This window comes from Xenia sp. Carnegie-2017, unplaced genomic scaffold (genome assembly GCF_021976095.1).
Source record: "Xenia sp. Carnegie-2017 unplaced genomic scaffold, XeniaSp_v1 HiC_scaffold_16, whole genome shotgun sequence".
In the NCBI taxonomy this organism is placed as follows: domain Eukaryota; kingdom Metazoa; phylum Cnidaria; class Anthozoa; order Malacalcyonacea; family Xeniidae; genus Xenia; species Xenia sp. Carnegie-2017.
Window position 1 is genome coordinate 10,279,171 of NW_025813469.1, and position 16,176 is coordinate 10,295,346.

The 16,176-nt window shown below is 35.0% G+C and overlaps 2 protein-coding genes across 2 annotated transcripts; one reads left to right on the plus strand and one right to left on the minus strand.

The window, feature by feature from the left end:
* Window positions 1-4,086: 4,086 nt before the first annotated feature.
* Window positions 4,087-8,812, plus strand: LOC124436031 (protease KEX1-like). The gene is made up of 6 exons (XM_046985956.1): window positions 4,087-4,109; window positions 4,176-4,264; window positions 4,406-4,584; window positions 7,478-7,672; window positions 7,818-7,924; window positions 8,659-8,812. Exons 1-6 carry the CDS (start codon window positions 4,087-4,089, stop codon window positions 8,774-8,776), a joined length of 711 nt encoding a protein of 236 aa, XP_046841912.1. The 3' UTR covers window positions 8,777-8,812.
* Window positions 8,813-12,422: 3,610 nt separating this feature from the next.
* LOC124436811 lies at window positions 12,423-16,099 on the minus strand. Its single transcript, XM_046986784.1, has 5 exons — window positions 15,953-16,099; window positions 15,304-15,456; window positions 14,980-15,081; window positions 14,163-14,346; window positions 12,423-12,831 (listed from the first exon to the last, which is right to left on the minus strand). The coding sequence occupies exons 1-5, from the start codon at window positions 16,004-16,006 to the stop codon at window positions 12,587-12,589; spliced, it is 738 nt and encodes a 245-aa protein (XP_046842740.1). The 5' UTR covers window positions 16,007-16,099; the 3' UTR covers window positions 12,423-12,586.
* Between the last annotated feature and the right edge of the window lie 77 nt (window positions 16,100-16,176).

Sequence of the window (16,176 nt, forward strand, 5' to 3'; positions counted from 1 at the left end):
ACAGGGAATCTCGGAAGGCCAGGCGCACCACTGAATGGTGCCTGAATAAACACATATTTCATAGGGCTTGTACGAAACTAAATGTAAAGCCAAACATTGACCTTTTTGCCTCCAGAATTAATTGCCAATTAAAGCCATACATTTCATATACCCCAGACCTGGAAGCAATTGCAGTCATTGCTTTCCATCATTCATGGCTGGGTTATCAATTTTACGCTTTTCCATCTTTTTGTTTGATTAGTCAGGTGCTACAAAAGATTCAAAAAGAGAATGCGGAGGGACTGCTTATTATACCAAAGTGGCCAACCCAATCCTGGTGGCCAGTAGCAATGAGAATGCTGATGCAGTCACCAATCTTGCTACCACAAACACCATCAACACTAATTCTTCCCAGCAACACATTGGAGAAACATCCTCTTCACGAGAAACTAGTGCTAGTAGTGTGTCACTTATCAGGAAACAGTTCAAAGACCGAGGACTTTCGACAACAGCTGTGGAAGTCCTGGAATTAGCATGGACAGCAGGCACACGAAAGCAATACGAAGGGCATTTGGAAAGATGGAGACAATATTGTTATCAACGGCATATCAATCCCTTTTCTCCCACTGTAGAAGAAGGGATAAATTTCCTTGCGGAGTTGTTCAAAAAAGGGCTTGGGTATAGTGCACTAAATACTGCAAGGAGTGCGCTATCATCGATAGTAAGTTTATCAGATAGTACTAGTTTTGTAACACACCCACTGGTTTGCAGATTCCTTAAAGGAGTCTTCGAAAATCGTCCAGCCTTACAAAGGTACACCAGAATCTGGGATGTACGAATAGTGCTAGAATACTTAAAAACCATGCAACCAAATGAAACTTTGACACTGAAAAAGCTAACACTTAAACTGACCATGATGTTAGCCCTTATCTCTGCTCTAAGGTGCCAAACCCTTAAAGCCTTATCACTGGACAATATATCTCGGGAGGATGATAAGTATGTATTCACCTTCGACCAATTGTTAAAAACATCTCGGCCTGGGAAACACCTAAAGCCTTTCATAGTTAAGAAATATGACCCAGATGCAACACTTTGTCCGTTCAAACTCCTTACTGAGTACATTTAAAGAACAAAAACTATTAGAAGTAATTCCAAACAGTTGTTAATTTGTTTCCAAAAACCCTTTAATGTAGCAAGCACGGACACTATCTCGAGATGGCTTAAAACAATCTTAAAGCTGGCCGGAATAAATGATTTTTCTGGCTGCAGCACAAGAGCAGCATCCTCGTCAGCTGCAAACAAAGCATCCATATCAATTGAAGCAATTATGGAAGCAGCTGGGTGGTATTAGACCAACATTTCAAAAATATTATAATAAGCCATTAAAAACAAAAGCCGACTTCAGTTGTTCATTATTAAATGGTTCCAATGACTAAGCACAAATTTTTTTAAATTTAGAAGTATAATTATATGTGTTGTTGAAAAAATTGTCAATACATTTGGGATTATGTTAAAGCTCGTGATCACAACACTTTGAATATCTCACATGACTCCTTAGTGACGTAGTCCAATGACGAAATAGAATTTAAAAATTAAACGAGACTTACCTGTAAGTTGAAGTTTGATTGTAATTCTATGAGTTATTGAACAAGGAAACTAAAGTCACCATTATATTGGAGGGTTTTTTAGTGTAAAAAATCTTATTGCAACCGCCCTAAATGGTGAATGCTGTTGAAATCACTCGCAGCGTTGAAAACTGATTCCTCGATCTGCGTGCGCATATCTCACATGACTCCTTAGTTTCCTTGTCCAATAACTCATAGAATTACAATCAAACTTCAACTTACAGGTAAGTCTCGTTTGATTTTTAAATTTTCCATTGTGTTTACTCTCAAGTTGATATTTTGTATTTGTGTATGACACAATGGCTTCAAGTGCGACTGCGATTTGCTCAACTGATGTTGATTTAGTAAATAGCTTATTAGCTAAACCGTTCTCTGCTCGATCGTCGGTCGAACAGAATGTTATCGTTCATGAACGGCCTACTCCTGATTTAACTATCCAAAATAAGGGAAGAGCATTTCAGAGAGTTTGGTATGAGGCGAAGGACTGGCTGTGTGGCAGTACAACCTTGCAGAAAGTGTTTTGTTGGCCATGTCTAATGTTTTCCCCAAAAACATCGCCATCGTGGACTAAGAATGGCTACAACGATATGCGGAGTATTATGTCTGATGCTAAGAAGCATGAAAAATCTAAATCGCATTTGACTGCATGTAAGACATGGAAAACGTATGGAACTAGTGAACGAATTGATTGTCTTATGTCCCTCGCTAGAAGAAATGTGATTCAGCGTCACAATGAGGAGGTAAGACAAAATCGAGAAATTTTAAAAACTGTTACTGAGGCCGTGTTGTATTTGTCAAAGCAAGAGTTGCCATTTAGAGGTCACAATGAGTCCGAAGGTAGCTTGAACAAAGGTAATTATAGAGAGTTGCTCGAATGTTTTGCTAAGTTTGATTCTGTATTTGAGCGTCGACTGCACAGTAGACTAGCAGAATCTGATATAGTTGGTGACAGAAGATTTACTGGAGTCGCCCCAAAAATTCAAAATGGTCTTATCAGCTGTCTTGATTCAATTATTGAAGATGAAATCAGAAAGGAAATAAATGATTGCACATTTATGAGTATTCAGGTTGATGAAGCATCTGATGTCTCCACCAAAGAGCAGCTAAGTGTTATTGCTCGGTTTGACAAAGCAAGTGAAATTATGGAGAGGCAATTAGGATTTGTGGATGTAAGTATCAACAGAAATGCCACAGAAATATCACAAGTTGTCAAAGATAAACTTGGTGAGTATTCTAATATAAAAGAAAAACTGGTTTTACAAACATATGATGGTGCTTCTGTCATGTCTGGCCATATCAATTGTGTTCAAGCATTGGTTCGACAAGAGTATCCTTTTGCTCATTTTGTTCATTGTGCAGCTCATAGATTGAACCTGGTCCTATGCCAGTCAGCCTCATCAATTTCTCCTGTTAAAATCTTTTTTATTAATATAGCTACATTCAATACATTTACAAGCAATGCCCCAAAAAGAAAAGCTTTTCTCACATCTAACAACCTTGAGTTTCCTGCCCCTGGTGAAACAAGATGGTATTATCGCTCTAGATTAATCAATGTATTGCACAAAAACTATTAAAAACTTTTAGATATATTTGAGGGGGTACTTGAACAACCAGCTGGGTGGGATGACGAGTCATTAAGTAAAATAAGTGGCTTACTGCATTATCTTGATAGCTTTCTCTTTTGTTTTCTAGTGTGTGTTTTTTACAGGATTTTAGAACAGTCCACAATTTTGTATTCCATTCTTCAAAATAGGGAAACCCATTTTAACTATGGCATAAGCAAGATTGACAATTTCAAGCAGTTTATTGTGTCACTTCGCACAGATCAAGCTTTCACCGAGTTTTACCAAACTGCACTAGAAAAAGTAGGCCCACCAGCAACCAGAGCAGATAGTAGATACAATTACAAACAGCTTTATTTTGAGATTATTGATTGCATTAAAGGCATGATAAGTGAACGATTTCAAGATATTAATCAGTTCGAGTTTTTAGACCTTGTAAATCCTAAACTATTTACTACATGGAAGAGCATAGTTCCACAGGAGAAGATCAATCTTCTCAAAGATAAGTATAGTCCTCTTTTTGACATCCAAACTTTGGAGAGTCAACTTTCCTTCATTTACAACGACAAGGACTTTCACAAAGAGTGCAGTAATGAGGTTCTTAAATACATCTTCAAATTTAATCTCCAGTCGAGTTTATGTCAAGTGGTAAATTTGTTAAAATTGAATGGTGTGTTGGAAGTGGCTGTTGTAGAATAGGCATAACCAGTGACGTAACAAGCTTGCCAGTTTGATCCTGCTATGCAAAGTTATTCTTTTCACTCATTGCAAAAACAATAGATTCCAATAGAAATAAATAACGATAACTTTCTGAAATTTACATTGCAGAACTAAGACTTGCCGTCTGGGTACGTCACTGGTTATAACTCTACTGGTGTTATATAGACATGGTACTAGTTTTTCTGGTGTTATAGACTGGCATGGTTAAAACTGTGGTAGTGTTGTAGACATGGTACTAACTGTGTTTTGGTTACTAAACATTGTTATAACCTTTGTGATATTTTTATAGACATGGTACAAACTGTGCTGGTGTTATCGCTGGAGCTGCCAACAATGGTATCTGTGGTGTTGGTATCGCTTACAACGCCAAGATTGCCGGTAAAATGCCACTGCCAATTAAACGTATCACACCTGTATGAATTTTTGTGCGAGTCACGTGATATAATTTTTTTATTTTCTGGCTGGCCAACGTACGTAACAGGTCGTTTGTTTACAAAATGTTTCATTTTTGTTTTCAAGGAATTCAGTTAACATCGTCTGGTATTCCTGAAGACTCAGTTCTTGCTCGAGCAATGTTTCCGTTTGATGGTCACGGAATTGATGTTTTTTCCTGCAGTTGGGGTCCACCTGACGTAGGCTTTAAAGTGCAGGGCCCAGGGCCTTTAACACGGCGTGCTTTCTTAAATGGCGTAATAAAGGTAACACTTACGTACAGGGTTTGGCTTGAGTGCAGTTTAGCGGACAACGGTAGCCCATTTCCGTTGACCATAAACACTGTGGGCATGTATGACAGTGAATGGCAGGCCGGGCGGATTATTAAAAATCAAAAAACACTGAGAGCTACACGACTGTACAACAAAGCATTTCATTTCACTCTTTACTAGCTTAAAATGTAATATTGTAATTGAGTGAAAAAGTAAAAACAACGTAATAAAATGTTAGCTTGAGAGCTGTAGATTGGGTTAGGGTTAATTTAGGGTTTTTAACTTTTGAGATAATTCTCAGTCATAAACTTATCTAACTTTGAATTTACCACTTTTTCACTTTGTGAGCCAGCGTTATTTTTGCCTTAAACTGCACTTGTGTCAAGGGTTTTGTTGTTCTATAACTATTTGATGAATAAACGAGTGCCACTTTATCTCAACCATCTTTTACCTCCGAGACAATTTGACTAAGTATAAGATTAGACACAATCCGAAGAACTACGTTGTGTTATAAACAAGATAAATTGAGAATTGCAATATTTTGGTTTTATTTCCACAAAATCGTCACCCTGGTAGAAATCTTAACTAAGATCTTAAAAGGGTCTTAGTAAGATCTTATACGTCAGATTCTATGCAGGATCCTATTAGGATCTTTTATAAAATCTTACCTTAGGATCTTATAAGATCTTACATGATCTTCCTTAAGATTACTACCGAATGACATGTAGACATGTAGCAGAATGACATGTAGCTACAAGCTGGCTGTCAGTTATTCCCATTATTAGCTACAAAGTGCCTAATTACATTAAGATGAAAGGTTATGGATAGTCGTATTTGGTAATTATACCAGAAGATAAACGATGTTTTGATTTATTTCCTTTATCCGAAAATTGTGGTTGGAACAAATAAATAAGACTCCTCACATTTAATTTCTGTTGTTGATGGCAAAGAATGTCACTAAACCGAATTAAGTGCTGGCTAAATGTGTGTATCTCGAACTGGTTTACGTAAACCATGGCAAAATTCTAATACGCTCTTGAGAACACCGGACCCATTTTAAGGAAAGATCTTATTAAGTTACTCTTTAGACGAGTAATTAGAATGTGTACCACTTTGCCAAAGACCTGCAATCAATCATTCCTGCATGATTTTTATTGGACTTATGTTATTTTCAGAGGCGAAACTAGAACGTTAATTTGGGGGTGAATATTAATCGTGAAATTAACAACGGAAACAAAAGAAATCAGCAGGGCAGAGCTGAATTTATAAATATATACACACCCTCTCCTAATTAACGTTCTAGTTTTGCCCTTGGTCATCATTTGGAGCTCAACACATTGACTAAATATAACTGGTTGTTACTTGTAGCTACTTTAAAACATCAAATATGTTTGTGCCAATCAGCATTGTGCAAAACCGAGGTCCATCACTAGGCAGTCCACTACTGATGCGGCTGTGTGCGAATTTTGTTTGATTAATACTTTAACGACCGTTGGTGCCATAGGGTAACACTTACCAAATGAAATGTGAAAAATTTCCAGTAAAATGTTTAAATGATGAAGAAAAGATTAAGAAGCGCTATGCTTCAAGATCTTTGGGAATTACTTATACTAATTTTATGTGAAAAGAATGTTTCAAACTCGTTGGATGTCCGCAAGCAGTCTTTCAAAATTGGGCAAATTTGAAAAAGACGTGTGCATTTTGACACAAAGAAGATTTAGCGTCTTTTCCATGACTATATGTTAAAAATATTTCTTTAGTACATTAACTTGCTACATATAATTTTAACATATTATTGCGTTATTATTTAATAAATTAACACATTCAACCGACGTCATCGAGTAGACTTTGGAAAATGACGAGGCTTCCCCCTATAGTGTATTCGGTCGAAGTTCGTTGGCCAGTTGCTTAAAAAGATTACACACACCCCTAAAAAACTTTTTAAGGACAACCTTGGTATTTTCTTTCAAGTTTTTATGATTACTTATAATATCAGTGTGGATGTAACAGAACGTCAAAAATAAGCAAGAATTAATTTAAACCCATATAGGACAAGGCTAGCCATAGACAAAGAATACAACACTATTGTCTCGTCAAAATTTTCCTGTTTCTACACATCAAAATCTGCATTCTATTTATTGGACGAGTGAGTATCATACTCTTGAAAAAGCTTGATGACCAATTGCTGAAGACGAAAGTATTGTTTTAAAAAATTGTTTTCATTCAAAATGGCAATGAATTTATGTTTAAAATTTTTGAAGTGAATTAGAATGTAAAGCACCGGAAACGCATACGACTTAACCTTTCTCTTGATACAATTTTTTGCTGTTTTGTAATCGCATTGTTTCCCTAGTACATAGTTACGTGCTTTGGTATTGGCCCAAGGAAATATTTCGTATTTATTTAGAGGTGCGCAAGCAGAAACTCAATTAGCAAATAAAACAAAAAACTTTGATTGCAAAATGACTTGACACATGGAATGATCTGGAACTGACAGAGATAGTGAATGGCTGTTGGATATATGGACATTTTGTTTCACGGCATTTTATGGTGTTACGTAAAGATTCTCAACCTTGCATTGGTGCATGATGGCCATATTTCCACAATAGTGTAGAAATTCATATGAAATTTCACAGATTGCTATATGTACCTCCCATTATTTTATCATGTAACGACCAATGAAATACACGGTGCGAAGCGACTTCCAACTCTAGCGTTTTATCTTTAGTAAGTTCTAGCGCAATCGGCTTTTAATGTTCTAAAAAGTTGATTTGATTGGTGAGCACGGAGAATTTTTAAAACTGTGTAATGTAAATGTATAATATGGGATCTATAAAATTTAACATACGTAAAAAAATGTAAACATACTAACTTTTCCTACATATAGGGACGAAATGGTCGCGGATCGCTGTATGTTTTCTCAGCTGGAAATGGAGTTCTCTTTGGGGACAACTGTGCTTTTAATGGTTTTGTAAACAATATTCACACAATTGGTGTTGCTGCTCTGGACAAAAACGGAAAACCAATGTTAAGTTCTGAGCCATGTAGTGCTGTTATGACGGCTGCTTTCGCCGATAATCTGGTAGGTTTTTTATCTTGTCACAAATGATGTGCCGCATATTACTCAAGCTCTGTCGTTTTTTCAATTTCCAAATTTTTACGGCTTCTGATTGGTTATGCATGGTTATGTGTTATAAATGTGTGCTCTATAAGCTTCTTATTCTAAGGAAACTGCATCTGCTTCCAATGACCAAGCATGCTCTTCATCTTTTGGTCAAACATCTGGTGCAGCGGCTGTGGTCTCTGGAATAATAGCTCTTGGTCTGCAAGCTAGGTATACTTTGACCCAGATTTTTGTAGATATATTCATGTTTTGAAACGGGCTTTTTTATAGTTATGTTTCGAAGAAACTTGGGCCTGTTTCAAACGTCGAACTTTAAATGCACCAACGCATTAAAGACAAAAGAAAATGAGTTGAACTTCCTTATTAATCTTTTGTTTTAAATGTGTTTGATTCATTTTAAAGTTTGACGTTTGAACTAGGCTTTAGTTCTTTAGCTGCCCTTTGGAAAGATGATATCATTGGGTTGGCTGCTTGGATTAGCCGTAACTTTACTGCAACATGCACCAATAAAATAAAATCCTGCTGATGGTATGTTGTAGCCATGCAGTGACATGAAGACCCGTTTTATACCTTGATAAAAACGTGTCTCTCATAAAACGGAACAAATTGTTTGTTGAATCTAAAAGTAGCTCTATAGCTTTGCATTGAGAGGCCTTATTCAGTTATTCCATTCTTTTGGGAGACGATGGCCTACGTGTCAATGCAGTAAACTTCCTTGCATGCGTTTCGTAAAAATACTATTTATTTTATGCAGCAAACTATAGTTTTTCGTTTATAAATCTTTGCGTTTTGTTTTTTGAGACAATGTGTATTTTTATGAATGTAAAAAGCCAACAGTCGTGTGAAAAACTTTGCTGTACGAATAAGTCTTACAAAGTTGTATATAATTCCCCCAAATTCGCAGAAGCCTTTTCGTATTGTATCTACATGATTTATGTTTTTAGTTTCAACTGGAGCTGTCGTTGGTGTTGTCTTGGCAGGTGTCTTCGTGTTTTGTTTGCTCGTTGCTTTGAGTCTTTACTGCATAAAGCGTATTTATTCAAGAGAGAGCAATCCTGTTGACATCGTCATGGAAAGTACGCATGTACATGTGTGAAGGCTGTCAATGAAAGTACGTATACAAAATATAGTCCAAGTTGCTTCCCACGATGTTTTCACGATTTTTTTACGATGTTTTCAAAATGTTTTCACATTCGTTTTGAGTATTGTGAATATTTGTTTTATAAATGAACGACGTTTGTGTAATATAGGTGTAGTTTGAAAAGCATTTGAAGCAAAAGTGATTATTTCATGGACCTTATACCGTACTCAGTTTCTTTGCTGGTTGATTCATCAATGATTGATGGTTTACTGAACGTGAGTTTCAGCCAAAAAAAAGTCTTTACAAAATTTCTCACGGCCTAAAATAAGAAACCAATTAAAATAATCATGTACACGTGAGCTTCAGGTTTTACACTTCTAACATTTGCAGAATCTTTCCAGTATTTTATCGCAAATGCTTTATTTAGTTCGTCTTCACGACCACGTTGTATTTGTTTCACGTAAAGAAATTTTGAGATGCTGGACGTTGACACTGTAGTTGATTTCGATGTTTGTCTACTTGTTGATTTTGAAAGGACCATAAAACTTCCTTTGCTGTTTTATATTGATCATGTTGAATATTAGTATGATTATTTGTTGAATTACAAAAATGCTGGATGTTTTTAATGTATTGTTTTTAATGTGTTTAGAACGGTGCATTGCCATTGAGTGAATGTAGTGGATGGTTGAGTGACGTTAAGACCAAATTCGAAATAGCTCAGATAGACGTTACCTAGGGTTTCTGATATTGGTATTTCTAACTATTTGCGTGTGTATTGATGGACAATGGGATCGGATATCCAGGTTTTTAAGAGGGTTGCGATGGTGAAATGCCATAGTTTAGGAAAACGCATCGAGTATTGAGAGCAATTTTGTTTTTAGGTTATATTCTCGGGTGTCACTTTCAACCACCAGCTTATTAAGAGTGGACCTTAATTCGTTTTGGTGCTTATTGTTGGTTATTTCAAAGTCAATGTATCAACTCGAATTACCATACTAGACCAGTTGCAGCAAAGTTGAAAGCGAGTAAAAAGATTTTTGGTTTTCTCACTTCTTGCTAGTTATTACTGCTGCATTGTCGATGAATTGAAACCAATGGATTGAATTGAGAAGATTATACGAGAAACCGAATTGACCATGTTTATCGGATTTTTTGTGATGAATAAATGTGTTAGTAATTACAATATGATTTTTAATTGAATCATTCATACATTTACAACTGCAAATATCGCTAAGAAAAGGCCAACAACGACATCAATAGGGTTTTAGTTTAAGATAGAAGGTACTATCTGGTGAAGATAAGTAAGTCATTTTGTGAAGTCTTTCCTTGTTGGTAAAGAATTGTTTATGTAGCGAACAGTAAAGTTAAAAATATTTTTTGCCAATCTTAACTGGCACGATGAATATTAAGTGGGGGTCTGGAAAAAAAGACGTTGGCTGTGTCTGGCACATAGGCCAATATAATGATAATCAGTCGTGGAGGTTCCAATTCGACGGAGGTGAGAAAATTTGAATTTATGGTGAAAAACTTTGCAGGATGTTGCAAAATCAAATAATAAACAGCCTATGTTAAACTTGGGCTCTAATTTGGATCAGGCCATCCACGGAACTTTTAGTTGTTGTTTGAAGAATTTTAAACTTGTCGGAAAATAAAACAAAGACGATGTTTTTTGCCCAAACTGATTTGGAGTTCATTTGTGGCAGAAAATAAACTTAAATGAACATTAATGATTTCCACAAACTTTTATGCCATTAGCTTTTTCATTCTACTTTGCAGTGCTCAGTGAATTTTACAGTTTTGTTTGTTTAAGAGATGTCCGATTTTGTAATAACCAGTAATATAACAAGCTTCTGAACATATGTTTCCTTTTGTTTTGTATAACAACTTAGCTGTAAGATCTTATCAGTATAGCCAATGTTCCTGGATACAATTACGTGAGATAAGGCAAGTTTCCTTGAATTAAGTTTCCCATCATTACTAGCTTCTCTAAGATCTTGCCAGTAAACACTAGTGCTGCAGTGTTATGTATCTTCTTGCTCCACTTTCCATTCATTCAAAGTCAAATGGCCTTGCTATACTGTGGATGAATCTCACTTATCAGTACGAGTACAGTTGGAGTACTTCTGCAAATAAATTGCTTTTTTGTTATAAATGTTCATATTGATTTTCCCATATTTCTATAAATTGTCAAAATGATATATTTCAACGCACAACAAACCAGTATGGGAGCTAAAGCTGACAAAATCTGTTTATTTTGGTGGACGAACGACTCGAGACAACCAATCGACCATTTTACACAATATTTCGAAAGCGATATTTTCGCCCGTATTTTAATAATAACTGTTCAATATGGCTTCAAAACACTTACAATAACGATTTGTTTCCAATAAAACTTGATCGAAAGAGTTTGAAAACAATGAGAAGAATTAAATTACGAAAAACATCAATCGCCCTATAGTAATTTTATATTTTTTGCCCGGTTCCCGTGCCATCTTGGATTTATCATGAATGTCACGCAAAATGGCGGCTCGTCAGCAATCTAGGCCTACTATATCTATGGGTACAGATGAAAGACAACTTTTCAAAATCAATCATAGAAACTGGGTGCCGATTTTCAACGTAAAGGTCGACAACGTGATGATATGGACACGGGAAAACAGAAATGAATCAGAGCATGGGTCAGAAGAAATATCGCTAATTACAGGCTTTAACGTGATGTAAGACATCGTCTATTTTAACCGCCATCGTCTATTTTAGCCAAAGATGTTTTGGAACAATCGTTAATGGTTTCCGTTTCACTGACAGCAATGAATTCAAACGATGAGGTCAGGATAAAGAACGAGATTCAACAATCATTGTAACACGATGCAGAAGATTGGAGTCGTACTTCGGGAAAAATACTTACAGCACCAGCAGGAAAGAATTGTCGTGTAAGACAGCTGACGTGTGATTTCTCAAATCCTCAAATTGCAAATGATAAATGGATTTTAAAATGCGATTACATCATTTATGAGAAAACGTCAGGAGAGTTTTACTAAAAACTTAGCCATACTAATTTTAAGTAGTATAATAACACAAACAGTAGTTATAGCTACTACATCTTAATCACTTTAACTAATGGATTTTTGTTATTTTCACGCCGACAGACAAAGTAATTTGATTGAAAGAGGAAGCACAAGGAGCTGACACAAAAGTAAGCCAATAAAACTTGTCAAATGTATTAGAATATCGGAAACACTCGTTTAAAAAAAATCATAATTGTTAAAGCCATTTATTGGAAAGAGGGCTTTCACTTTTGTACGGTTTATTGTTTTCATGACGTTTTCTAATCTGTTTGCTTGATAAAAATCAGAATCTCAGGCCTCTACTAACCTGGACGATCTACATCTACAAACATGTAACGATACTCCCATGTTCAAACCATCACTTTAAAGAAGATTTTATCAAATGGCCATGGACTCTAACAACACGCCTTCCCAGTTCTGTTTTCGACTTTTAGTTTATAGTAAATGTCATTCTGCTGAAAATTTTTCTCCTGTAAGGATTGGACAACCATAATGCAATGTAGAAAATTGTTGAAACCATGCTATTTGAGACATATGAGATAAATACTTCTAAAACACAATGTGTTTTTAGCAGAGTATTTTCATACCATATTTGCCTAATCAATCTAAAATAACACAGTAAATTCATACTACTCGTACTGAAAAGTCACTTACATTTATGTTTTCTAAGCTAACAAAGTAATTTCTACGTTTTAAGCAACGTGAAACAGGAAACTTAAAAAAGATTTACTTTCCAGGTGGGCATTGTGCTGTGCAGCACACAATTGCACTCCAGTTGTGAGTAAACTGACAATGATCCCAATTATTGTTGATTACGTGAAAAGGCACTTTGCATTTTACCCAATAGATACAAGTTCCTTGAAGTACGAATTTGCAGTTGAGTATCCAGGTGTTTGGATTGCAATCAAGACGCTTGTAGCCGGGACAAAGTGAAGCACTGAAAGTTTGTCTCTTTTGTCCAGTGGAGGTTTCTAAAATTTTTAGAAAAATCACTACATTAGTGGTATGGCGGGTCATTAAAGTAAAACATGGAGGGCTACGTCATTCAACTAAAATGTGGAAGGGCCACATCAATCAAAATTTTGATGCTAGTCTATAGCCACCTAGTGTTTCCACCCAATTTAAACACGTAACCAGGAGTAAAAAATGATTGATTATTTTTATGCATTTCAAAATTGAAGCTTAAGTTTCCTTTTTGCAGTTTTTTCGGACATAAAATATCGCCAAAAAATTGAACTTTAAATTTTCTCGTCACATGATAACAATTATAACACAAGAACTATCCAGAAAGTCTATAAACAATCCAGTGTCTAATATCTTGGCTCAAATCAGAAATTTCCACCCAGCAATATGATCATAATGTTTTGAAATTTGTTCTTTGGCTCTCCTAGTTCAAGACATTTTCTTTATATGTTCTCAATACATTTATCAGAATATCATTACGTTAAAAATCAGACTACGACACGCAGAATCAATCCTACGACAATAACTAAAAAAAATTGATACCTACTTATTCAGGATATCTTACAAGTTGACTTAAGTCGTAGGTGTAAGCAAACTTTTTCTCACTCCTTTTCAGACATTTTAACTAGGATTTACCCATCTATTCACGAAAGGCAGTTGCACCAAGCTGTTACAAACAGTCAAACACACAAGTAGCGTCCATGGATTATGTACAAGCTTGACAACATTCACAGTCGTAGCAAAGAATATCGTTTACCATTTATTTTAATATAGCTAAAACTTTAATGGACAAAATATACGTTATTTTCCCGTTCATTTTTGTCATCTCAATGTGTGTGGCTATTTCAAAAAAGCCTGAAGCATTATTTTCAATATTATTTGCTTCGGTATCGTGGTTGTTTTCTCTGGTGGTCTTTATTATAAGCAGTAATAGAAATCCGGATTCCGGAGGGAGTGAAGATTAAAAATATTTTTCAAATTGGAAGTTTTGACAACCAAAATCCGCCATTACCGCCATGTTTTTGACAACTGGGTCCAGTCCTCATTACAACTCCAGTTGTTTAGATAACTCAATGATTAAACTTCCAGGCACGCGTGAGCTGACCTATTTATCTGAAGAGAGCCTTCTGTCTATTATAGCTCACTAATGAGAATGTATAGTTTGAGTTTATGTTTTTCAAAAGTATTTAACACACAAATTATACGAACTTTTTTGAAATTTAGTCCTCTTTCAATTTTTTTGACGTACTCCACAAATTTACTTAAGTATGATTGTTTGACTTTAAAAAACTGACAGTGCAAAAAAACTTTTCAATTCAGAATTATTTGAAAAACTTACCGTTACCACCCAATATATGAAAGTCATCTTTCACAATTTTCTTCAAACTGTAAATTGCAAGTCCGGAGCAAAATTTTGCTATCGATGGGTGTACATTTTTTCGACTGATGCGCTTATCCAACCCATATTGAGTTGATTTAACCAATGTTGTATTTGCTCTAATCCGAGGATGTTTGTTATTCAACTAGAACAAGAAAAAAATGGATAGAATAACAGTAAAGGAGGAATGATTGTTATTATGCAATCATAGGGAGACAATTCAATCAATCAATCGATTTATTTTTAATTTCTACTCAGGATGCAGGATTTCCACAGAAAAATAAAAATACATGGTTCATATCCGCTTGAATAGCTGCAACCCATACCCTAATCAAAACCTATAACGGTTTTTCAACCTAAAAAACGCATTAATGAATTAATAGTAAACGCATAAATCATAGCATATAAGAAGCTCATTCAAGTGAATAGTAAATAAATCGCAACATATTTGAAATTATAAATAAAATCTCAGGACTCTACCAACCTGTAAATTTATTAAAATTCAGTATTTCTTGCGTTGCCAAAGCTTATTTGCAACGTGTTTTCCGGCAGTATAATTTTAAATATGTTGTAATTTATTTACTACTCACTTTAATAAGCTTATCATATGCTATGATTTATAAGTTTACAATTAATTGACTAATGCAAAAAAGGACAGTAAACTAAGATTAAAGACCAATATTTTTTGCCATCAAATAAAATTTTAAACCTTTAATTTAAAATCACCTAGCATGCAACAAAGTCAATCAGTAATATATTGTAAAAAGATTAAACTTACGTAATTCATTTCGTACATCATTTCCTTGGGGGAAGGCAAACCTTCCTCAAGAGGCTTGAAATGACAAATGCCTTCTTTAGGAATGCGAGTTATCGTCAAATTCTGTAAGAATTCCATATATGTTGTATTGACATTTTTACTGAACATGTTATGTAACTGGTTTGTGTGCGGCAATTAATATCATTGATATAGGAATAGCTACGAACTTCTCCATTGTATCAAAGTGTGGCACAATAGTTTTAATTTTAAATCATCTTTGCATGTTGCTCATTATTATGGCAATTAACAGTTAGGAATAATTTAAAATGCATAAGTTTTTCGCACCAGATTAAAATCGTGAAGAACAACTGAAGCTGATATATCATTATGTTGGGGAACGACGAAAATTATCCTGTTTTTTTTCAAACTTATTTGAATTTTTTCCACGAATTGGGTACCTCTTTCATTAATAAGGACGTCGAACTTTGTCTTGAATGGCTGCAAAGTTGGAAAATTCAAACAAAGTTGTTATTAGCAACCCAAATTAACTATCGCTCAGTCTTGAAACTCTATCGCAGTTACGGTATAAGTATTTGCTTTCCTTTTTATGATAGGTGTGGCCACGTTTTGAAAAGAAAACAGAACACATGGGTTAATAGTATTTTATGCTCTATAATGAGTTTGGTAACACAAAGCCGCAAAGTATATAAAGGCATTTATAATTTACCACCGTAGAAGTAAGATAGACATATGCAGAGGATTTTCAATTGCGCCTATTGATTTCACAATTGTGGTTTGACAAAAAAAAGATAATAACTACCAGCAAAACTTTAAAACTGACAGAAACATAAACATAGCATTTAAACTAATGTAACAGTAAACTTTAAAAAATAATAAAAATTAGTTACTATGCATGTTGCAGCAGACCTTAAGTTTCAATGAGAGCAAGCATTTTTTTTCTATAAACCTATGGTAGCTACGTTTCTGATAGTACCTCACAATAGTTGACAAAAATCAACACAGCAAAATGAATCAATAAGACTTTCATCTTATGTCGATCAGAATATTCTCGTCTTCAAAATATATTTAAAGGTATACTTCATCAATTGAATATTGAAACTAGTTAGCCGACCACTTTACAGTTAATAAAAAGTGAACTACTTGCAGCAAGTTTTAAAACCTGAAAATGCAAATTAAGATAAGAGAGAAAAAACAAAC

Excerpts from the sequence above, each read along its gene's own strand:
- LOC124436031 (XM_046985956.1), top strand. The coding sequence starts at position 4,087 with ATGGTTAAAACTGTGGTAGTGTT. Across the intron at positions 4,265-4,405 it reads TTACAACGCCAAGATTGCCG|GAATTCAGTTAACATCGTCT; the intron begins GTAAAATGCCAC and ends TTTGTTTTCAAG. Across the intron at positions 4,585-7,477 it reads TCTTAAATGGCGTAATAAAG|GGACGAAATGGTCGCGGATC; the intron begins GTAACACTTACG and ends TCCTACATATAG.
- LOC124436811 (XM_046986784.1), bottom strand. The coding sequence starts at position 16,006 with ATGAAAGTCTTATTGATTCATTTTGCTGTGTTGATTTTTGTCAACTAT. Across the intron at positions 15,457-15,952 it reads TTTTTGTCAACTATTGTGAG|CCATTCAAGACAAAGTTCGA; the intron begins GTACTATCAGAA and ends CCAACTTTGCAG. Across the intron at positions 15,082-15,303 it reads TTCTTCACGATTTTAATCTG|AATTTGACGATAACTCGCAT; the intron begins GTGCGAAAAACT and ends GAATTCTTACAG.